The 21719-nt window shown below is 42.1% G+C and overlaps 2 protein-coding genes across 2 annotated transcripts; both read right to left on the bottom strand.

Moving 5' to 3' along the window:
- Positions 1 to 4966: 4966 nt before the first annotated feature.
- Positions 4967 to 15322, bottom strand: slc17a9b (solute carrier family 17 member 9b). The gene is made up of 13 exons (XM_061075374.1): positions 14874 to 15322; positions 13467 to 13664; positions 13029 to 13168; positions 11744 to 11843; positions 11307 to 11437; positions 11096 to 11192; positions 10222 to 10318; positions 9103 to 9190; positions 8970 to 9004; positions 8711 to 8826; positions 7827 to 7882; positions 7699 to 7728; positions 4967 to 7354 (listed from the first exon to the last, which is right to left on the bottom strand). The coding sequence occupies exons 1-13, from the start codon at positions 15005 to 15007 to the stop codon at positions 7176 to 7178; spliced, it is 1401 nt and encodes a 466-aa protein (XP_060931357.1). The 5' UTR covers positions 15008 to 15322; the 3' UTR covers positions 4967 to 7175.
- A 1131-nt stretch (positions 15323 to 16453) lies between these two features.
- Positions 16454 to 20032, bottom strand: LOC133004885 (glucose-induced degradation protein 8-B homolog). Its single transcript, XM_061074435.1, has 5 exons — positions 19944 to 20032; positions 19473 to 19597; positions 19175 to 19371; positions 18217 to 18414; positions 16454 to 17700 (listed from the first exon to the last, which is right to left on the bottom strand). Exons 2-5 carry the CDS (start codon positions 19588 to 19590, stop codon positions 17527 to 17529), a joined length of 687 nt encoding a protein of 228 aa, XP_060930418.1. The 5' UTR covers positions 19591 to 19597; positions 19944 to 20032; the 3' UTR covers positions 16454 to 17526.
- Between the last annotated feature and the right edge of the window lie 1687 nt (positions 20033 to 21719).

Genomic DNA, 21719 nt, shown 5'->3' with positions numbered 1-21719 from the left:
CAAAAAGCACTTCAAGGTAAGGACAACAACAAAAAAAAAGGTTAGAGGACTTCAACATGTGCAGACAACAATTATTCTGTGGAGAGCTAATGAGCAGCAGAATACTGTTATATTTTTTAGGGAAGTGGGAATCCACATTGTGAATTCTGTGGACATTTTGGGAAGAAAGACCCTGAGTGGACTCAATTATTAAAATAAAGTAAACATGTTGACAGGAGCAATGAAACTGTGTTTTGACTGCTGCTGTCGGGGGAGGTTCCCCTGTCTAAAGTTTACACAGTGAATGATTACGCCTCAGTGATTCTGCCCTGGATAGTGTGTGTGTGTTAAGTGTGTGTTAAGTGTGTGTCTCTGCGCGTTTGAATGTGTGCACTCTGCGATCAACTTCTGCTAAATACTAATTACTGAATACTTAGTACGGATGCCCTTTCTATTGGGTCCCTTTAGTATAAACATTCATTATGGCCCTTTTTCTCCTTTGTAGCTCCATCATCATTATTCCACCGCATCCCCCCGAGGAGAGAGGCAGAGCTGGGGCCGGGGCCGGGGCCGGACCAGGCTGGGGGAGACAACACTGGAGAACCACAGCGCCAGGACCTGGGAATGCACACAAGTGATATTTGTGCGTGGAGATCAAAAAGCATTTACCTTTAGATGTTTCCCTGATATGAATATTCAACGTCCTTATTGAAATCTAATTTGGGTCTCCTTGTCTCAGGGGTCTTTTCATCAGTGCCTGTTGCCCGAGGCCACTGCTGATTGACAGCCAAACTTTAGAAAAGAGCAAGCAGGAAAAAAGGGGAGATCTGGTGGTGTTGGAGATGTGAGCGTTGTGGAGCCAGGGAGAGCTGGAACAGATGAGTGGAGGGGTAGTGAGAGGGCTGGGGTGGGGGGGCCCAACAGGGGGGTGGGGTATTTAACCTCCTTGTGTGCATGCACAAACAGAATGCTGCAGATTATTAGGGCCAGGAGCGCGTATACACGACAGCGGAATAGAAAAAGAATCATTTCAGGTTTTTCTCCTGGTGAAAAGTCCTGCCTGTAACCTTGATGTGATCCGGATCATTTAGTGTTTGAGTAATGTTCGGGAAGCTGTCATCTCGGACTTCAGGAAACTCTGGACATTTTGTACAATTATTTTAACCTTTTTTTAATGTGATGAATTGATTGATTAAAAAAATTATCCACAGGTCATCATTGAAAATCGTATTCAGCGGCACCCTGAACATTGTATAGCATTTTATTTAATTTCTTTAAGGAGCAAAACATTACTATTGGTTCCTGAACTGATTTTCCACCTGATTTAACTTCATTCATTGTCATAATGTTCATGAAAAAATGTTTTTAATGAATTTGAAAACATAGCAAGGGACGGAATGTATGTGTTCAATGTTCATGTCCATGCTTCAAGTCGATCAATTAATCAGCTTGATATTTTAATGTTTGATAAATCATCAGTCAAAATGCTGAATGTTTTGTGGCTGCAGCTCCTCGGCTTTTAGGAAGTGTTTCTTTTACTCATGTTGTGTTAAGTTATACATGTAAATACCTTAAGGTTGTTTCTGATAAACAACCGGACAAAAAGAGGAAATTTGAAAGTTAACATTTCTGATATATTATAGACCAAGCTTTTTATCAAATTAAAAATAATGACCAGATTGAAAAATAACAATGATTTCCATGATTACTTGTCACAGTTTCAGTAAAAAGATCTTAGTGGAATAAAATATTCCTTTGACTAAAGCTAGGAAAATTGTGATTAAAATATTTGCCATTTTTCTCACTGAGAGTATTTCCTTTGCTCTCTTCTCTTCTTAAAACAGAGCATCTGACGCTCGCTGCCAAAGGCATGACACCATATTGTTTTCTATAATTACATTTCTCAACATTTGCTCTGTTGCACGTCTACATTTATGACTGAGGACCCGTGAACTCCAGAACCGCTCATTTGGCAAAATAAGAAAACAGGAAAAACAAAAGAAATTCTCTACTCTCACTGTGACTGCAGGGGAGAGTGTAATTTTGCCTTTTTGTTTTTTTGTTGGCTTAGATGTAAAAAACAATATTAGAGGCTGAAAAAAAAGCTTGGCTCCTGGTGTGTTTCTGAAAAGAGAAAAACAGTCACGGCAAAGAAGGATTCAGACGTTTGCTCCACTGTTCAACTGTCAGTGCTGGATATTACTTTGTTCTGCTGGAAGATGAATAACAAGTGGCGAGTGCATGTACACACACACAGACACACACATACACACACAAACTAACACTGTCCTCATCTGGCCAGTGGGTTAAGCATGGTTTAATGTTATTATTGCGCAGGTGTGGGTCTTGTCCCTCAGGGTTCCATTAAAATGATGCCCCCTCTCAATGGCGGCTCCAGTCGCTCTTTAGATTTAACATAGGCCATATGTCTAGCAGGAGGCAAACAGCTGATGGGGTTTAATTGACGGAAATCAACATATTTGGTAGTGTGTGTGCATGTGCGTGTGTGTTAGTGATGTGCTAATGTCGGACGTGCTCTGGCATCAGGGGACATCTTTAAAGGGTCAATTGTGAATCAGAACCGAGTTTGGAAAGAAAGGAGAGATGAGAAAGAAAGAGGGCAGCGGAGACACGGAGGAAGAGAGAGAGAAACATAAAACGGAGACAGAGAAAAACTGCAATGCAGGACAGTTTGGATTCATTTTGGGACGCGTCCGTTGTGAAAGCGCGTTCGTTTATCCTTTAAGAGAAGATGAGCCGAACTCAGTTTGCTCAATCAAAGTATTTATTTAGAAAGCAATGAACAGGTTTCAGCAAAGCAATGGGCTTCCAACACGTTAGTCGTATTAGAGCGCCACGAACATCCGGCGTCTGTCCATTTTATAACAGTAGATCTTCGTTCCTCCTCCTCGGAAGCGCGCAGGTGTTATCCATCCTCCTGGCATTTGGTATACGGAAGTGGACAGGGAGACACTCCCAATGACGCTATAGTTGCTCGGCAACCTGTTTACTTCATTAAAGGCCTTGAACCAGCAGATGCCATGACGGGCCAAAACTGTTGTCCAGCGAAGCAAAGAATATTATGTCGCAGCTATATCAAAACAAACCTGACTGTGTAAACATTCGCAACAACTGAACCCAAACAATGTCATACTGACTTTGCCCCAGGAGGGACAGCTCCATGAACTCTGTCTGATGTCGAATGCAGCTAAGGAAATTATGCTTTAATATCAAAAGTTAAGTATGAGAACAAGTAAAAGATTCATTCTTAATTTGTAGATTAAACCCTAGGAAGGAAAAGGTTATTATTAAATAATTTGTACCAAGGCCTTATATCTAGCTAAAACTACTTTTATCTTCATTTGGTTAAGAGTTCAGTCAGCAAAGACTATAGTTAAAAATTTGAAATCCTAACACCTTTCCAGCTGTGCACAGAGAGCGAACTTCATGTTCTATCAGGCTTCACAGAGACGCTCTGACACTGAGCTGATTCCGGCTCAGGAGGGGACCCGGACCAAACCAGACCGTATCCACTGCCACTGCTAGGACACGAAATCATTCACAATAACCCTTTTCATCTCACTTAACAGAAATATTTCTTGGATCCATTTGGAAAACTAGAAGAATGGGGAAAAGTAGTTCTCGGTCATGAGGGATAACCCAACATTAGGCTAACAGGCGCAACGCAATTAGCACATAAAACCTGTCAATGGCCCTCAATATCACGGCCCTCTAAGGAGTGGCAGACTTATAAAGCCTCCTGATCTATTACTACAAAGTGATTAATCCTCCCCACACAATGACCAGTCTTTAACTGGGCCTCTATATTATTAGGTATAGCCCTGTATGGCACTTCAGCCCCTGCACTAATTAGCATTCAGATCAGGGACCGCAGAGACAGCCCCTCCACCACCGAGGAAGGACACAGGATGAGATGGCGACACAGTGAAATGTCATTAACTTGATGTTAATTACTAATTAATGGGGCTATTTCATTTACATGTATCCCTGGCTCTCTGATGGAGCCTGCCTTTACTGGGTTACTCTTACCCCGCCGTCAAGTTGGGGGAGGGTTTATCTCCCCCCGTCTCCCCCCTTACACTCCCCTCAAAGCGTTTCATCTCTGCTAATTAAATAGTGGGCCACTCATCATGATTATGTCTGCTTTTACAACACCATTCTGTGTCAGCGAGAGCACTCCAATAAGCAAGTGACCACTTCTTTAACACCAGGGCTGGTTTTTGAATGAACTGGGCATTAAAAGCTAAATTCGGTGCCAACTCCACTCCACTCCACTGACTTCTATCTGACTTGTTACTTTCACTCACTTGTGACCCCTCCCTCCCTCCCCTCCTCCCTCCCTTTCTCTTCATCGCCACGCGGCAGCCACAAGCCGCCCGTCTCCATGGCAACCTGAGCCGTTCGGTCCCATGAGGAGGAGTGGGATGGGTTGACAAGCGTCTGGCCATTCGCACGTGGGCAGTGCCAGCTAGCCAACATGGCACACAGCATCCTGCCATATGGTGCCACCATATACGTCCTGCTGGCTCGGACCCGGAGTCTGGGCCTGCAGTGAGCGGAGAGTGTGAACCCGCAGCTGAACCTGTTCCGCAGCTGATCCACGTGCAGCACTGGCAACTCATCTGCACATAAACTGATCTTTTAATGATTTAATAAAGAACCTTTTTTTTATCATTCTTGACCTATGAATGTAGGTGCATGATAAGACTTTTGTTTTTGTGGATAATATTTGCTGTAAATCTGAAGTCAACTCAATGAAAAGTCTCGGAGCGATAACAAGAGATGGCTTCTGTTCTGCAGACAGAAAGTGTTTGTACAGTTTCATGAGGCTGGACGAGCTCCTCTCATCATTAATACCACACTGCCTCTCTGTGGCACCACAGAGAAAAGACATGCTGCAGCACACTGAAGCCAGGCATTAATGCTGACAAAATAGATTTTTATTCAAAGTCAATATATGCTTTTAAATACAACATTTCTCAGCATTGGAATACTGCATATTCTTGCCTTTTTTCTTATCATGTATATCTATATATATATTATACATTATCAAAAATCAATTAGTCAGTGAGGCTTTCAGGAACCTTCAGTGAGATATGTTGGTGAACAGAACATCAGCTATTTGTCGTGTAAATCTTAACATTCTGCAGAACGACATCGACACAGTAACACAAATAGAGGACAAGCAGTGAAGGCAACTGGAAATAAATGCATATCTGCTGAGACGGGTTAAACATCTCAGGAATGTGCGGCATTCAAAAAAAAAAGGCCGATGAAAAAGTTGAAGGCTCATTCATTTGTGCAGCAGTTTTATATAAATAGACTTGATTGTGTAACTGAATGGTCAAGGCAACATTCACGTTTAAACATGGTGTGTGCACAGATTCAAAATTACATTGATATGAAATTCCAAGCTCAATAGTTGATTTCTTATTCCCATATTTGTGTAACCACTGACCATAATGGGCATTTCCTATATTAGAATTGTAAAGACACCATGTTCAACCAAAAGATACACTTCCTAGTGCCGCTAGAAAATATCCAAGGAAATGCTGTGTGCCTGTGTCTGTAATCAACGATGACAAGCGACATATAAGCAACACAACTCCAGCAACCGGGGAAACAATAGCAACGTGCAATGATCGCTGACACTGTGTGACCTCAGTTCTCTCATTGCTTAAATTAGACAAAGAATACAAAATGCATAGATTTAAAAAAGGTACACGCGTCAAGTGAGCATCTAAACATGACGTGAAATCAAAACTGTGTCGTGAAGGCTGAATGAAACAATCCTTTCTAGTTTTGTGCTGCTACATTCTCTGCAGTAAGGACATGATAACAAATGCTCTCCAGTAACGGTGGTTGTTGGTGCTTTCCTCTACACTGCGATATTCATCATATCAGTGTGTAACCATAGAGACAATAGTATTTAAAACTGGCAGAAGGAGACAGAGTGTGAAAACTTTGATTTGTCCACAACGCCATGACGAGCGGACGGGATCCCTCCTCCCCCCCATGTACTGACATCACTTCCCGTCTAAAGAGTTTTTATAATGTAAAGTGCCATAATAACTTTGTATTTTATTTCACGCAAAAAATGTTTGAGATGATTATATGGACGGTTTTATTTCCGCCGATGCTGTCTCCTTAGACGGGAAAGTGCCGGTCAGAGAAGAAGAACAAGTGAAGATACTCAACCTGCAGAACGTTCTATTGAGTTTTCCAGACGCCATCACACTTATACAGTAACTTACATTTTCCCATCAAAATAGTTATTAATCTCTTATCTATCTGAATATATATATTATTTTTTTTTCTAAAAAAAAATTAACAAAAAAGGTCGTATAGCCATATAAATAAAGCACAAAAAAATAATTAAGTGAGGTATTTCTTTTCCATGCGTCCACATAGAAAGAGAATAAAAATAATAGATAACCTTTGGTCTTGTTGCCCCCCCCCCTCTGCGCCGTAACGGTAAAGATGAGCTCGTAACCATGGAGATGCGCTAGACAAATGGTACGGGACATTAGAGCGCCTGCAGTGTAATTAGCGGCTGGGTAATGAGCTGTCACTCAGACGCTTCTCGTGGAGATGGGGTGAGTGGGGCTCGACTAATAAAAGACTTGGGATCCGAGAGGCTGGACTCTCTCCCTGCGTCTGGCACAGCGTCTCCCTGCAGGGCAACAACACACCACCTTGGTCTGTCGCAGCTGTCTCACATATCCATCAGTCTCAAAGCTCCTCCAACACACAACGACACACCGAGAGCGAGCCGCTGCTTTCCAACAACAGTCTCGGGTCACACATTCTGGAACAGGTGTAAACAGCGGGCCAGCAACCGTATAAGAACCCGCTCGCTGCGTTGATTTCTTTCTCTCCCACTCCACCTCCTCCCTGAACTGTCCGAGCATCTACTAACACTGCCATGTTTTGCTCTTTGCTCCGTGTGATTCGTCGTTGTGCCGACTCTGCTGTGTGCTTATCAGTAACTGTTGCAGTGCTCCTTTAACCAGACCCGTCCGTTTTTCCAGGTGTTGTATGCACGCTCCCTCCAATGCGCCGCTTTCCGTCCATTGGCTGAGTTCTCCAAAGTGAATCGTGTCCCAGCTGCCGGTCGCCCAAGGTCACACTCTCCCTTGAGGAATGGCACTCCGGTGGCTGTGATGACTAACGATCTAGATGTGGATGTTGTGGTGGCGCACCTTACTACAGTCAATGTCCATCCGCCGGGCCTCGGCGAACGCCAGGAAGGTGCAGAGGCCCAGCAGGTTGACTGTAGTGATGAGGGCGAACACAGACGCCCACGAGCCTGTGGCCTCGATGAGATACCCCGAGAAATACACCAGTAGGACCCCTGGACAGAAACACACACCCGGTCGCACTGAGTAACACGTTATCACAAAGGCAGCACACACAAGCTTCCATGTGGTAGTTCACTTTAGTTTTCCAAAAGTGTGGCAGTCCGCTCCGCGTCCCTCACAGGACCACACCTGTCATCCTCCGCTCCCTCTATTATTCATCTGACACAAACTCAATCACGCTCCCTTGATGAAATATGCATCGCACATGAGCCACGGTGACGGGTTTGAAATTTAGAGACGTCAATGAATAATTTCACATTATAGATTGTTAAAGGCAAGAAAAACACAATCCTTTAGAAGCTGACGCTGAAACATTTATCACAGATATTTGTCTCACCTGAGAAAGCACCGCATGTATTCATAACACCTGGAAGAGGAATGAAGATACACACATGTTAGATTTAAAACTTCAGGCAGGTCAGTGATAAATAGATTTATGTTAATGAAAAAATCTTTCATACTTACCAAAGAGGGCTCCAGCACAGGATGGAGCAAGATCTTGAACATTTACAGACACCCCACTGTGGACATGAAGTAAAATCATTGTTATATTATCACAATTATCATATCATTACTCATAATGTGCTAAACTATCAACTGTCTCGAACATTGTTACTAGCACAGATCAAACTTAAAAGGTCCAGTTGTTGGAGGAATATGAAAAATATTGCAGTCGTAGAAATAATAATAATCTGGTATTTTTTAACATAAGAAAAGTGTATCTTATGTTGTACAAATCATATGACTAATAAATACTCATTATTTTAATACTTAAAAATATCACAACACTACTACAATATAATATAATCACAATAACATTTATTGACAAAAATAACACCAGTTCAGAATAACTGTAAAAAAGGTTTTAAAAACCTGACACTTCCTCAAACTTGTACATACTTTCTGACACAGTATCACTTCGAACACAAGCGCTTACACGCCCTGACTTAGTATGTTCTTGCACACGTGTTTGTCCCTCCCTTGGCATAAAGTCAAGGACACATACTTACAGTTTAAATTATACATTTAATGATAATTTAAATATTTGAAGAATACTGAGAGGATTCTGGAAATTACCCATATTGAGAATTAACCGTTTTTTGGAAGGCAAATACCCTAAGAATAAAAAAGTCCTACCTATGACAATTATACCTAAATGTTTGACACACGACTGTACAAAACAAAGACAAATCAATGACTTATAGTCACTGATTGGGCAAAAAACTGAAATTGACAGAACATTAAACTGACAAACTGACCCTTGTGGACCAACACATTGAAATCTAAAAAGAGCTTGTTGTTTCAGGGTTAGAGACGAAGGAGTGTGAGGACATTGTGGCGGCCGGTACCTGTGACTGAAGGTGGTGAGGCCCATGGTGGCAGACACAAATGCTACAGCCCAAGGGAAGGTGTTGTTGCCACATAGAAGGAGGGTAAACACACTGGACACACCCATGGAGAAGAACTAACAGATGGATGAATGCACAAGTAAACCACATACATCAAAATCGAACAGATTTCATAATGTACAAGAGGAGAGGGATTAACCACACAATGAGAATAGAAAGTTGACACACACACACAGAATAATCATGACAAATATTGGACCTGCATCAGCTTCCTCACTGAGGCCGTATCGAAGCCTGAGGGGAACAAAAGAGAAGTTAGAACAGAGAATTACACAACTGGCTTAACAATAACTAAATACATTTAAACTTGTGAGTGATATCAGGTCCTCTACCTTGACTGATGAGGTGGTCAGACAGGCAGCCACTGAGGAGGGAGGAGGGGATGGCCACTAACCAGGGAATCACATTGAACACCCAACCCTGCGGGGACAAAACATATTCTGGGCATGAATGAACTTGAAGAGACACTAGCAGGAACACTGAGTTTTGGGCCGTTTTGCTCAAGTCATTGTGTGCTGCGGACATGATTGGCTGAGTTTTTTTTTAATCTACTTTTACAACCTCGTCACACAAAACTGTGAAATGTTGACTGTAAGGAATTTTAGATCAGATTTCATCCAGCGCCACCAGAACGTAAAGTTTTTTTATTTAGAGAGAGAAAAAACTCTTCCTGGTTATGACCAAACACTTGCAAAACCTTCCCATCAACCTTAGCGGCATTCTGTGCTCAGTGCTGATTAGCAAATGATAGTATAATAAGATGCTAAATTAGAATGCCGAACACTACTGCGTGTTAAAGGTTCAGTATGTAGAATTTTGTGACATCTAGTGGTGGAGTTGGGCGTTGCAGGTGAACACCCCTCACCCTCACCCTCCCCTTCCAGACATGAAGTAGAACCTGTGGTAGCCTTCATTTGTCATAAAAACTCAAATGGTTTTTAGTTTGTCCAGTTTGGACTACTGAAAAAAACATGAGGACCTGCTCTAATCGCCTCCCGGTGTCATAAATCCTGCCTCCTCAATGTTAGTGGATGGGACATGGACAAGAAAGTCCTTGATACACTGATAAATGCTCAAGTGCTCATGTTTGCAGTAAGTTTGGTTTAATTAGTTATTTGAGGCTTTAAAAAATTGGTGCAATGTCATGAGACAAACACACACTTAATTTCCCTGATAGTGGGAGGTGGTGGCGACCTGTTGTCCATCTTTATGTACAAGTAGAAAACCAGCAAATGCTGTTTCCTGAGTATAATGTCACAGAGGCCCAGGAACTACTGTGGTCTCTTTGACCTCTGAAACAAAGGTGTAGTCTTTTATTTATTTAAGGAGACAGCAGGTCAATAAAGCACTGAGCCAGACTGTAGATGATTTGTCTTGTTAAATCAAGGCGTAGTCTTTCGTTATTACATCCTGTCACTTTGACGTCAAATATGTGAAGAAGGCGTCTTTACCTTGGCGTCCGGGAAAGTGTCTCTGAAGAAAGTTGGCAGCCAGGACAAAAGAGTGAAGAAGGTGCTGGCTGTGCAAAGGTGTGTAACGATCACGGCACTGTTCAGCAAACGACAAGAGACAAACTGTCATAAAAAAGTGCATTGCAGCCACATTTGTGTTTACCAAAGCTTATCTGCTCACAAGTCCTGTTTGTTTAAACACACTCTGTTCGATAGTCATCTGTGATTTTCCTGTCTATAATGATTATAAAGGTAAGTACCGTGTGGAGAAAGGCATCACGGAGCCATAGAACTTTCTTCTAATCTGTTTCTCTCAAGGTGGGTCAGATAAAACTAAATGAAACCACAGAGGTTCTTTGTGTTGCTGAGAATGGAGCCTATCAGCTTCATTGACGTGCGGAAATATCTTGGTCATGTGGACAGACCCGAAGAAGATGGAGGAACTCAACTCCGGAGACATTGACAGACAGCTGAGACAACAGCAGATGTAAATATGCACGTATAAAAAACTGGATCCGTGTCCACAGAAACAGAAATCACATGACAGGGCTATCTGCCAAAACTGGGACATGTTATTATACAATTCCACAATCCTCCCTCCTCACATTATTCTTTCTAAACCAGCCTCTAACTCTCATTTCCATGGTTGCAAAACACAATAATTAAAGTGGAATTTCAGGTTTTGCATGTTGCTGTAACAGAGCCACAATATCACAGGAGACTCAAGGTCTGCGAAACAAACTAAACAACAGTTGCTCAATCATTTGCATTTAAGATCAAACAAACAGCCAAGCAAAATACACACATTCACAAAAGCGAGGCTTGAAAACGCGCTCACAACCACACACACACGTGTCCTTTGTGGTTATCTCACCAGACTGCAGGTTGTTTGAGGAGCCGCAACCAGTGTCTCTTTGTCAGTTTGGACTGGGGCCCACCGCTTCCCAGGGACTCCAGGGTGATGATAGGCCCTGCAGAAAACCCACAGGCACAGTCACGTGGGCTTCCAAGAGGACACTGACTCTAATTATACAAATAAGAAGCCGCAGGATAGGGGTATGCAAACAGTTTAAAGCCTTGCTTGCCTTCTCCTTTGAGTAGATATTTCCACATGAAGTAGGACCACAACACTGAGAGGAGGCCGGTAATATAGAAAACACTCTCCCAGCCGTACAGGTCCAACATGAGGGAGCCGGCCCCTCCGATCAGGAGAGTTCTGGGGGAGGAAACAGGGGTCATGACAAGACACGACAAGTCAGGCAAACACACCCTCGTAAAAATATGTTTCGAGACAGTAACGTACATAATTATGCACATGCATGTCATGAGCCGAGCTGAAGAAATAGTACAATAAAGCTGTCTATGCAACTGGATACAGATATAAAACTACCAGTTCCAAACAGAAACATGTATTAGAAGTGATTGTGACATCACAATAGACACAACCGTAAAATCACCTCATCTTTGCACATTACAACAGGGGTTTTTGTGACAAACACTTATTGCATAACAGTTGCCTCACCCCAGATAGGAGCCGCTACCCACAGTGCTCATGAGGAAGCCTCTTTCGCTTTCCACCACCTTCTGAGAGCACAGACTCGCAAGGGAGGGGTAATGAACTCCTAAGATCAACACAGAAAACAACATCAGCCAAAGTTTAGGAAGAAGTCCTCAAAATAATTGAGGACTGCGACACACAAAACGAATGTAAAATCTGAGGGGAATTACAGATTTTGGACGTGTAACATAGTGAATGTTTAAGGAAGTGATTTAGTGTTTGTCATCCAGACATGGGAGCCGCTGATATTTTAATTGTGCAATAAAAACTTGCTGCCAAAAGTTTTAGGATCTCACAAACGAAGAATGTTGATTTATGATCTCAAGGCAAAGAAAGTAAAGATGGTGAATGTCACTGATGTTGTAGTTCATAAAGGTCACCAACAGAGGTCTATACATTGTGTGGTTAATCAATAAAGGTGATGGTCATCATCTTCCTCTTTATATAAAAATGCTAATTTAAAATATTTTATTTTAGAGCACAAATAATCTTGCAATGAGGCCTGTGATGAACACGAGACTGCCAAATGTGAATTATGAAAAAGGTATTATTATTATTATGACTTTCCCATTTTTCTTCTTAATGGATACATACAATTTACATCAGTTTTAGTCGTTTGAGGGCTTTAAAAAGGAAACTGAACTCCGCAGGTAGAACAAATTCTCTCTGGAGCAGATGTATGTGTGAACGTTCATGTCCAAGTGAGAGACTCTGCAGTTTCTGCGGACTTTCTCCACCTGGCCTCTAAGTATAAAGTCCCTAGATATTCAGAAGAAGTCCATGTGAGAACTCAGCGGACGATCCTCGGCTGGATTCCCCGAGGGATGATGACGCTTCTAGCACAGGACAGATGAAAAAATGAGAGAACAAAGGACAAAGAAAACTAAATCTAAATATAGACGACATAGATGAAGATGGTTTAGCATCTTGACAAATGACAAGTCCAACCACATTCTGGATTACTCACAGCAACAAGTTCTGCTTGTGTAATTTGTTGATTTGAGTGTGATATTTGAAACCACAATAGATAGATAGATAGAGCGATTGATAGAGCGATAGATACTCTATTGATCCTGAGGGAAATTTAGGAGCCACACACTTAAGACCCATGGACGTACTGAAACAACAGACTCTTGAGAATGTCATCCTTCCAGACTTTAAGCAGACCAATCTTTATCAGGTCTGCAAAGAGCAATTATGCCTCGTCACTGACGTGATCTCAGCTCGTGATTCATGCAGCACCTCTGACCTTGCAGCAGGCCCATGAGAAAGCGAGCCAGTGTCATGGAGAAGATGGGCTGGGAGCAGAACTGAGCCAGGATGGGTGTGAAGGCTGTCATCGAGCCCCAGGCCGCTGCCGACAGCAGGAGGACCTTCTCACCTCCCACTCTGTAAACAAAGGACACAGCCTGTATTAGTTTTACCCCCTGACTGCTCAGATAGAGGCTTATCTCATTCAGAGGGTTTGAGCAGAACGGTGATCTCTAGGATAACTTAGCACATCAGTGAAAAAAATACATCTGTTTGTGATTATACAATTAAAACGTGTATTTATTACATTATCTGTTTTTGGAGTAAGCTAACACAACTGGCAGTTTGATGAGCAGGAGGTTAAAACCAGAGACAAATTAAAAACAAGTTTCACGGTCAGAATGGGGTCGGATCTCAACATGACCCAGTTTCCTACCTGTCACTGACGTAGCCTCCGAGCACTTGGGTGAAGCAGTAGCCCCAGAAGAAGCTGCCCAGCACCATGCCCGACTCCCTCTTGGTCCAGTTGAACTTCTCCGCCATGCTGACGGAGCAGATGGGCATCGCCACGCGGGCGCAGTAGAGGAGGCACGTCCCGAACAGCAGCACCACCGTCCACACCCTCGCCACCGGCCTGCACGGGAGGAGAATGGAAGTTATTCGAGTTTGGTTGAGCAGATCGAGCCTGAGTCCATCCCAGCACCGTTGCCTCATAGCAAGAGGTCTCCTGGTTTGAATCCCAGCTCGAGCGGGGTCTCTCTGTGTGGAGTTTGTGTGGGTTTCATCATCTCCACCTTTTTCCCACAGTCCAATGGCATGGGGATATGAGTTCTGTTAATTGGAGGCTCTAAATTATCCATAGATGTCAATGTTAGTGTGAATGGTTGTTTGTCCCTGTATGTTGGCCCTGAGATGCACTGGTGACCTCTCCAGGGTGTAGCCATAGCCCACCTCTGGCTCAATGTCAGCTGGATAAAGGATAAGTTGTGCAGATAATAAACAGATGGAGGATGAAGGCAACATCTGGACACAAAATTAGTTCAGAGCTTATATAACTAAAAGGAGGGAACCACCTAAACCAGTTTGGTTGCCGACTATTCACTATCGGCCAAAATGCCTCCTAATACTTGAGGTATGAGAGTTTCTACGATATGCCCACAGGGAAATTCCTTTAAAAATATGATGTCACAACAATATAATAAATAAATTACACTGAAAAACTATTCCAGGAAAGTACTCCCGCACATTTTACACTCACTATATTAGAAAGAATGGACAAATTGCACATGAACATAACTTTGATCCCCATCTCCGTATCGCAGATCTTTGAAACAACAGCCTTGTTTGTATGTGTAGCATTACTTCTGCTTTTTTGTAAATAACATTTCTATTTTTGACTTTTATTCTTACTACCATTGAGCTGCTACTGTCTTGTGCTGCTGTGTCATCTGTGAATTTCCTCTACGGATTAAAAATAAAAGGTACCTTTTATCCGATTTTATCTAATCTTGTCTTATCTTTACAAGTTTTTTGTACTGTAATTAGTTTTTAACAAAGGGAACATGTCTCACTTCCTTACTCATAAACCATTTGGCCCTGCAGCTTACATCTCAAGAGCACTGGACCTTGACTGTAACACCACTGATGTCACTCTCTCTGTTTGTGCTGCAGGAGTTTTTTAGAATTACCAGGAAATCGAGTTGTAAAACTATCAGAGTACCAGACATGTTCAAGGTTAATATGCAAGAGTTGCACCAGTGGGACGAGTTGCTGGAACCTGGAGAACACAACAAGCGAGCAGCAGCAGAATAGAGGACCAGGGGTTCGGATAGAGCAACGTTACCTGGGCCAGTGGGTGTTGTGCTCGGGCCACTTCTTGTGACCCGCCGGGACTCCGCTCTTCTCTGGCGGACCGTTCTCCTTGTGACAGACCAAATCTGGACTACAGTTCTTGCCATACTTTTGAATAACTGCCATTCAACGCGAGGTAAACGGCGGCCCCCCCTCCTCCTCCTTCTTCTCCTTCTCCTTTTCTGTCAGTCGAGGTTTTACTTTGAGTCTCTTTACGCTCGGACCAGGACGCAGGACGCAGGAGGCTCTTCGCGATCTTATCCCTGCTTTGCTCCGTGTGGATCCATGACCTGAAGAGGAGGAAGAGGAGGAAGAGGAGCGAGCTGGAGGAGCTGGAGGAGCTGGAGGAGGAAGAGTGGTGTTCGTGATGCCCGAGGAGGAGTAATCCACGTGTCAGTTTTTCTCCCCCAGCCTCCTCCTCCTCCAGCTCAGCCCCGCAGTTCTCCTTCTCACCGGTAGGGGCTCATCAGGAAGTGATTTCAGCGATCCTGGAGTGTTGACCTGAGTCAGCCGGCTGCAGACATTACTGTGTGTCACCAGAGAAGCATCTGGCTGAGGCCCCTTCGTGTCCAACCATGACGAGGCAGTTTGTATAGTTATATATAGAAAGGATGAGGAAGATGAGGAAGATGAGTTCTGCTGTAAGTCCCCACCGATGAGGAAGACGGTGATGGAGCCTGGACTGAAGGAGCTGAACTGTGTGAAGAGGCTGTTTGCAAACACGTGTTATAGAATGATCTGCATTCCATCATAAAATATATTAAAAAACTCTCATAGTTGTAGTTTTATACAAAATAAGAACACATAATAAAAAGAAAAGGAGTTGAGAAATTAAAAGAAAAAACTCAAATGCAAACAGTAAGTCTTCATCCTCTGAAGCCTTTTCTGCAAAAGACATGACTAATGATTTTTTTGCTTATCATACAACAATGTTAATGTTAATGATATTAGCATCTGTCCTGCCAGTGTGTGGATGTGTTAGAGTAACAGCATGGTTAACTTTTACATCAGGAGGAGATATCACTTTTAATTTAGGCGAGGGGATCTCTTTAAAATCAGGACGAGGTATAACTTTAAAATCAGGATGAGGATTCCCTTTTCAATCAGGATGAGAGAGAACTTTATAATCAGCAGGTGTGATCAACTTTTGAATCAGGATGAGACACAACTTTAAAATCAAGTAGATATCACGCTTGAATCAGCAGGAGGGATCAGCAGGGAGGTAGATGAAAGAGAAAAGGTCAGAACTGGAACATGCACACAGGGACATCAAAGGAGGTGTGAGTCACTGCACTCCTCTACCTAAATAAAGGATATTTTTTCTTTTTAATAAATAAATATCACAGATTCCCTGGTAGCACTGGCTGCCACACAAAGGCATTGTCAGGTTGTTTTGTTTATCCTTGTGGTAGTGGATCATTTGACTGACCTCAATGAGTTAGGCCTGGTAATATATAACTATTCCTGTCATTGGGTGTTAGATTCATTATCATATAAATGTAATTTTAATCGTGTGGCTGGTCAAATTGCTTTGGTTACTGAGTATATCAATCATTAACAAGGCACTGATCATGGTTTTTGAAAGACATGCTCTTTAATTAGTCCAGATATGCATTTTTATTTTTCTAAACCAAGTGCTTGAATACAAACTTCCAATCTGTACATAAGTGCAGTACCTGAGTAAATGAATATACTTCACAGCAACACCACGTTCTTGATACCTGGTCCAGTTTAAAAATTCACTTTTATTGCAAAATAATATACCAGCAAAAAAAAAAAAAGCACATCAAATTTTGCAAAAGAGCTACTTATTCCATACATGTAAATAATGCATCAGTAAAAGTATCTCCATGTCTGTGGACACAGATTTATCACCATTCACATTTTTGAATATCGCTTGTGATGTTTGACAACAGTATGAAACTGAGGTCGCCTTGAAGCTCGCACAGTCGCAGAATGCTGCAAAGTTTATAGCTTCCCAGGAATCTTGCCTTATCCTACCTGATAACTGCTACTACGATGTACAGCTTGATGTTTTCTCCGTTCTTAGCTGCATCTTTTCATAAGGTTTTAAGCAATAATGAAATATGAATCTAGGAATTTCCTTTTTCAATGTCACAGTAGCTTGAAACATCCAAAGTATCTTTCTTTGGCTGTTCCTGTAACAGAAGAGCACAAGCTGACAGACTACTCGCTGAAATGTGGATGGTTTTTTGTAAGGAAAACGTTTATTTGAGGCAGTGCACACTGAGCCCCCCCCCAACTCTCCCCCTGAACATCAACCCCTCTTCTAAGTGGTCACACACAGAACGTGACAGCCTAATTTAGGCTTTATTCACACCCTCCTATGCAAACAACTTTCCCTGCCAACAGACAGAAAAACCTAGTGTAACTGAAATAAACCAATTTTATTTAAACAAATATTTAAATACCAAGCAAAATAATGGTATGTGTGCTATTTTAGTGTGAGAGTTCCTTTTAAAATGCCATTACTCCAGTTTGCACATTCTACCTTACTTAAGTATCAAAAAGCAACCCTTACAAAAAGAAAAGGTTGTACTCTACGAGTCAGTTTGTCGGGGTATAAATAGATTAAGGAAATGTGTCCGTTTTATCATGCTGTGGTATGTTTTCTCTGGGGGTCCTTATTTGGGGTCTTCGATTGTTCCCTTGCTGAGGTCTGTCATTTTGGGATACTTCACTTTCTTTTGGTCAAGTTCGTTTTGAGCCCACAGCAGGAGTTTCAGGAGCTTGGCCAGCTTGGGGGTTGACTCTCTGTTTTCATAGTCGAGGACACACTGATTTACTTCACTCCACACCTGAAAGACAAACGCACGCACATGTAACTGCTTCGAATACGTTCTCTACTGAACAGTGGATCCTATAGAATATGTTGCACTCTCATTTGGGTGCAAATGAGAGGAAGCACAGACCGAAACCTTCTGATCTTCAGCCCATGGTATTGGCCATAACTATTTGACAGTTCTACATTAGATAAATTATCCTATAATTGTTTCTATTTAAGAGAAGATAAGATATCGAAATATATATTACAGAAGTTTTTTAAATAAATTTTGGATGAATACATTATATTAATTGAGTAATAAAAAATAACCGTTTGATTTATCGAAAAATCAATCATTCGATTACTTGATAAATCAATAAAATAATAATCGATAGGTGCAGCTCTAATAATAAGATTCTACTGTCATCATGCGGCAGAAAAAGTCCACAGCCAGTAACTAAAGATTAACAACTTGATCAAAAACATGTATTTGGCTCTTCACCCAGCACATAAACACTAACATCGCTTTAACAACATGCTTTGACCTCACCTTCTGTCTCTGCATCATATTCAGCAGATCTCCGAAAGGGGATTCTTCCGGGTTGTCGAACGCCAGCAGGGCCAGTGTCCTCTCCATCTCCGTCAGACACTCTCGGCTCTCCTCCCCCTGCTCCGCTAGCTGAGCCTGGGCAAACTCCAGAGCAGCTTCGGTCTCCCTCAGACGAATCAGCTCGATCAGATGCTGCTGCTGTGAACGCGAAACAAAAAACACGACTGCAGCGTTGAGTGAAAAGAAAAAGACTTGAGCAATATTCAGGCGAATGACATTGTTAGGATTTCAAATTTTTAACTATAGTCTGTGTTGACAGAATTCCAACCAAATAAAGCTAGAAATAGTTTTAGCTAGATATTAGGCTTCATACAAATGATTAAATAATAACCTTTGCTGTTTGGTGTTAATAATGTACGTTAACTTGATCTCATTTCTAACTTCTGTATTAAAGCATAATTTCCTTAGCTGCATTCGACATCAGACAGAGTTCCAGGAGCTGTCCCTTCTCGGGCAAAGTCAGTATGACATTGTTGGGTTCAGTTGTTGCGAATGTTTACACAGTCAGGATTGTTTTGCTATAGCAGAAAACATAATAATCTTTTCTCCAATTCATTATATTGTTTGGCCTCATGGCGTTTCATGACGTGAACAGGTTGCCGAGCAACTAGAAGCGTCATTGTGAGTGGCTCCTTGTCACTTCCGTATTCCAAAAGCCAGGAGGATGGACTGCGCCTGCGTACTTCCGAGGAGGGAGGAACGAAGATCTACTATTATAAAATGGACAGACGCCGGATGTTTGTGGCGCTCTAATACAACTAGTGTGTGGAAGCCCATTGCTTTGCTGTAACCTGTTCATTGTTTCCTAAATAAATACTTGATTGAGCAAACCGAGTTCGGCTCTTCTTCTCTTAAAGGATAAACGAACACGCTTTCACAACATGTGTTGGAATTTTACCTGTAGGTGAAAGTAGAGGTAACGGTTAGTATCCAGCAGCTCCGGGTGCAGACTGTTGATCAGCGCGATGGCGTCCTGGATCTGTCCCTTCAGGATCATCTCTCGGATTTTAATCCGTTCATCGAGAGAATCCAGATCCACACTGGGCTCGATCCCCGACTCCATCCGGAATTTCTCTGCTGCCTCTTTGAAGCCCTCTGTTTGAACAGAAACCGTGGATTTAGAAAAGAACCCTGCATATTCCACATTCAGCCACCACATAGAACTGATCTGCATGTGAGAAACAAAGCTGGTTCACCTGTCACCAGGTAGTTCATGATGAGCCGGTTCATATCGGCTCTCTGGATGTGGACATTGTTGAGTTTATCCATCCACTCGTCCCTCGTTATCTCGTCCTGCTTCTCTGGATAACTCATCGTGACCCTGGAGCAGAAGAGATTAGCTACGCTGTCACGTCACAAGTTATCATTTTTAACTCACGAACAAGAACAACTACACAACGTCACAACAGTGCGAGTGATTTATTCTTCAGTTTGACAGCAAACGCGACACCGGAAATCAAAGTCACAATATCTGGGGCCTTCGAATATAAACACAACATTGAAGCCTGATTTTCGTCAACACGGATGAAAACAAAGACAACTTTCGCCTTGACGAGTATTTAAATCGAACACACACGCCCGGAACAAACACTATTCTGTTCCATTGTCTCTTATTGTGTTGAATCTACAACCTCACACCACTAGAAGCGACACTTAGTTCACAATACCTGGTTATGTTGTCGCTACTTCCCAGCAGTAGCTAGCTAGCTAGCGGAGGTTAGCGTCTTCTTCTTCTACTTCTTGTTGTTGTTCTTCCGCTTCCTCCTATCTACTTCCGGTGTCACGTCGAATTCTGTTCCCAGTTCTCCCCAACACGTGTCCGTTTGATAGCGCCCCCCTCGGTGGTGAATGTTGTGATCGCGGGTGGCACCGTCTATGTGCTGGGCTCAGGTGAAGGCTGGAGACACATAATCTGAAAGGGGATACAAACATCACCATAACACCGGTCAAATCACCATTCTCATTCACTACTGCCCCTACAGTACATTTAAAGAATTGTGTAATTTGGATAATCCCTGGACGTTATTTCTTTCTTCTTGTTTTGTTTTATTTTCAACAACTGCTATTGTGTTATTATTATCTAAAGGTGATTTATGTATGATCGCACCACAATAAACTGACAGGAAGTAAAACGTTATAACTTATAACTGAATCTTTATTCACACATATTTATCTCTTATTTTACCAAGAGTAGGTGGTATGGACATTTACATATTTGGATGTTTGCTCATTTTATAATGTGGTCACTCAATTAAAAATCCCTGTGATGTGAAACTTGCTCCTCTCTTTCTGCTTTTTCAGGATTAGAGACAAGGTACTGACTGTACTGGGGAGATGATGGGAATGACCTTGTAAAGCTGAACTGTGACAAAATATTATTTGTCCCAAACGTAGTAGTTTGAACGTCTTCTCTTCTTCTTGTCTCAGCTGACTCACCTGCTGAATGATCGTCAACTTTGCAATGGCTTCACTAGAACTCACAAAAAGACAACCTGTTCCCCACCGACTTTATTGACTTTCCAGCACAGTTTTTTATAGTCAGACAATAATATAGTAAATACTTACAAAACACACTGCTTTACTTTCACGTTTAAATCTTTAACAAAAATGTAAATAAATACAGTTTGGCAGGGTTTTTTGACACCGGATTTCATCATTGTACACAACAGTGCCAACAAAAGGTTTGAACTTTGCACCACTGTTGCATTATTAAACAAGGACTCCTCTTTGACAGGTCCTCTCCATTCTGCAGCTGCTGGTTCGGACTTGCCCATTGTGTGGATTATACCATTATACCCAAGGGGGCACACAAGTATGATGATGAGGACACAGACACACACACACACGATAATTTGTCCATCTTCTTATGGTGTTTAGTTCCTTGTGGGAGTCAACAGGCGGTTTTGCCTATTTCTTAGAGTTGTTGTTCTTTAACACGAAGGTTGCGGGTTCGATCCCTGATCTTTCTTATCTTCGCGCCGGCAATATACTGAACTCTTAAAATTGGCAGGATTTAAAACACCTATTAATTGCAAAATATATTACACTATGTACATTTAAATTAATTAAATATAAAAAAAGAAAAATTAAATTAAATGAATAAAAAATAAACACATGCGCGCGCAATTCCTGATCAATGGGCTTCTGCGCAGGATGTGATTATTTAATTAGTTAATTTTATTTTATTAAATATTTAATTTGAAATGGTTATGAATAAATTTACATATTATTAGATATTGTGCAATGAATAGGTGGTTGAAGTTCTGCCATCACGACACAGCCTGCCAAACCCATGAGCCGCCCCTGCCCCATGGCAGCAGTTCTCATGATTATACTCCTTGGGGAGACCTCAGCCAAAGTTTGCATGAGATATAATGAGATATATAAAATATTTGAATACAGGAGAATGAGTGTAGTAAGACCTTCTTTCAAGGCACGTGTCT

Source organism: Limanda limanda, chromosome 7 (assembly GCF_963576545.1).
Source record: "Limanda limanda chromosome 7, fLimLim1.1, whole genome shotgun sequence".
Lineage (NCBI taxonomy): Eukaryota > Metazoa > Chordata > Actinopteri > Pleuronectiformes > Pleuronectidae > Limanda > Limanda limanda.
This window is presented reverse-complemented; position numbering and strand designations above follow the sequence as displayed.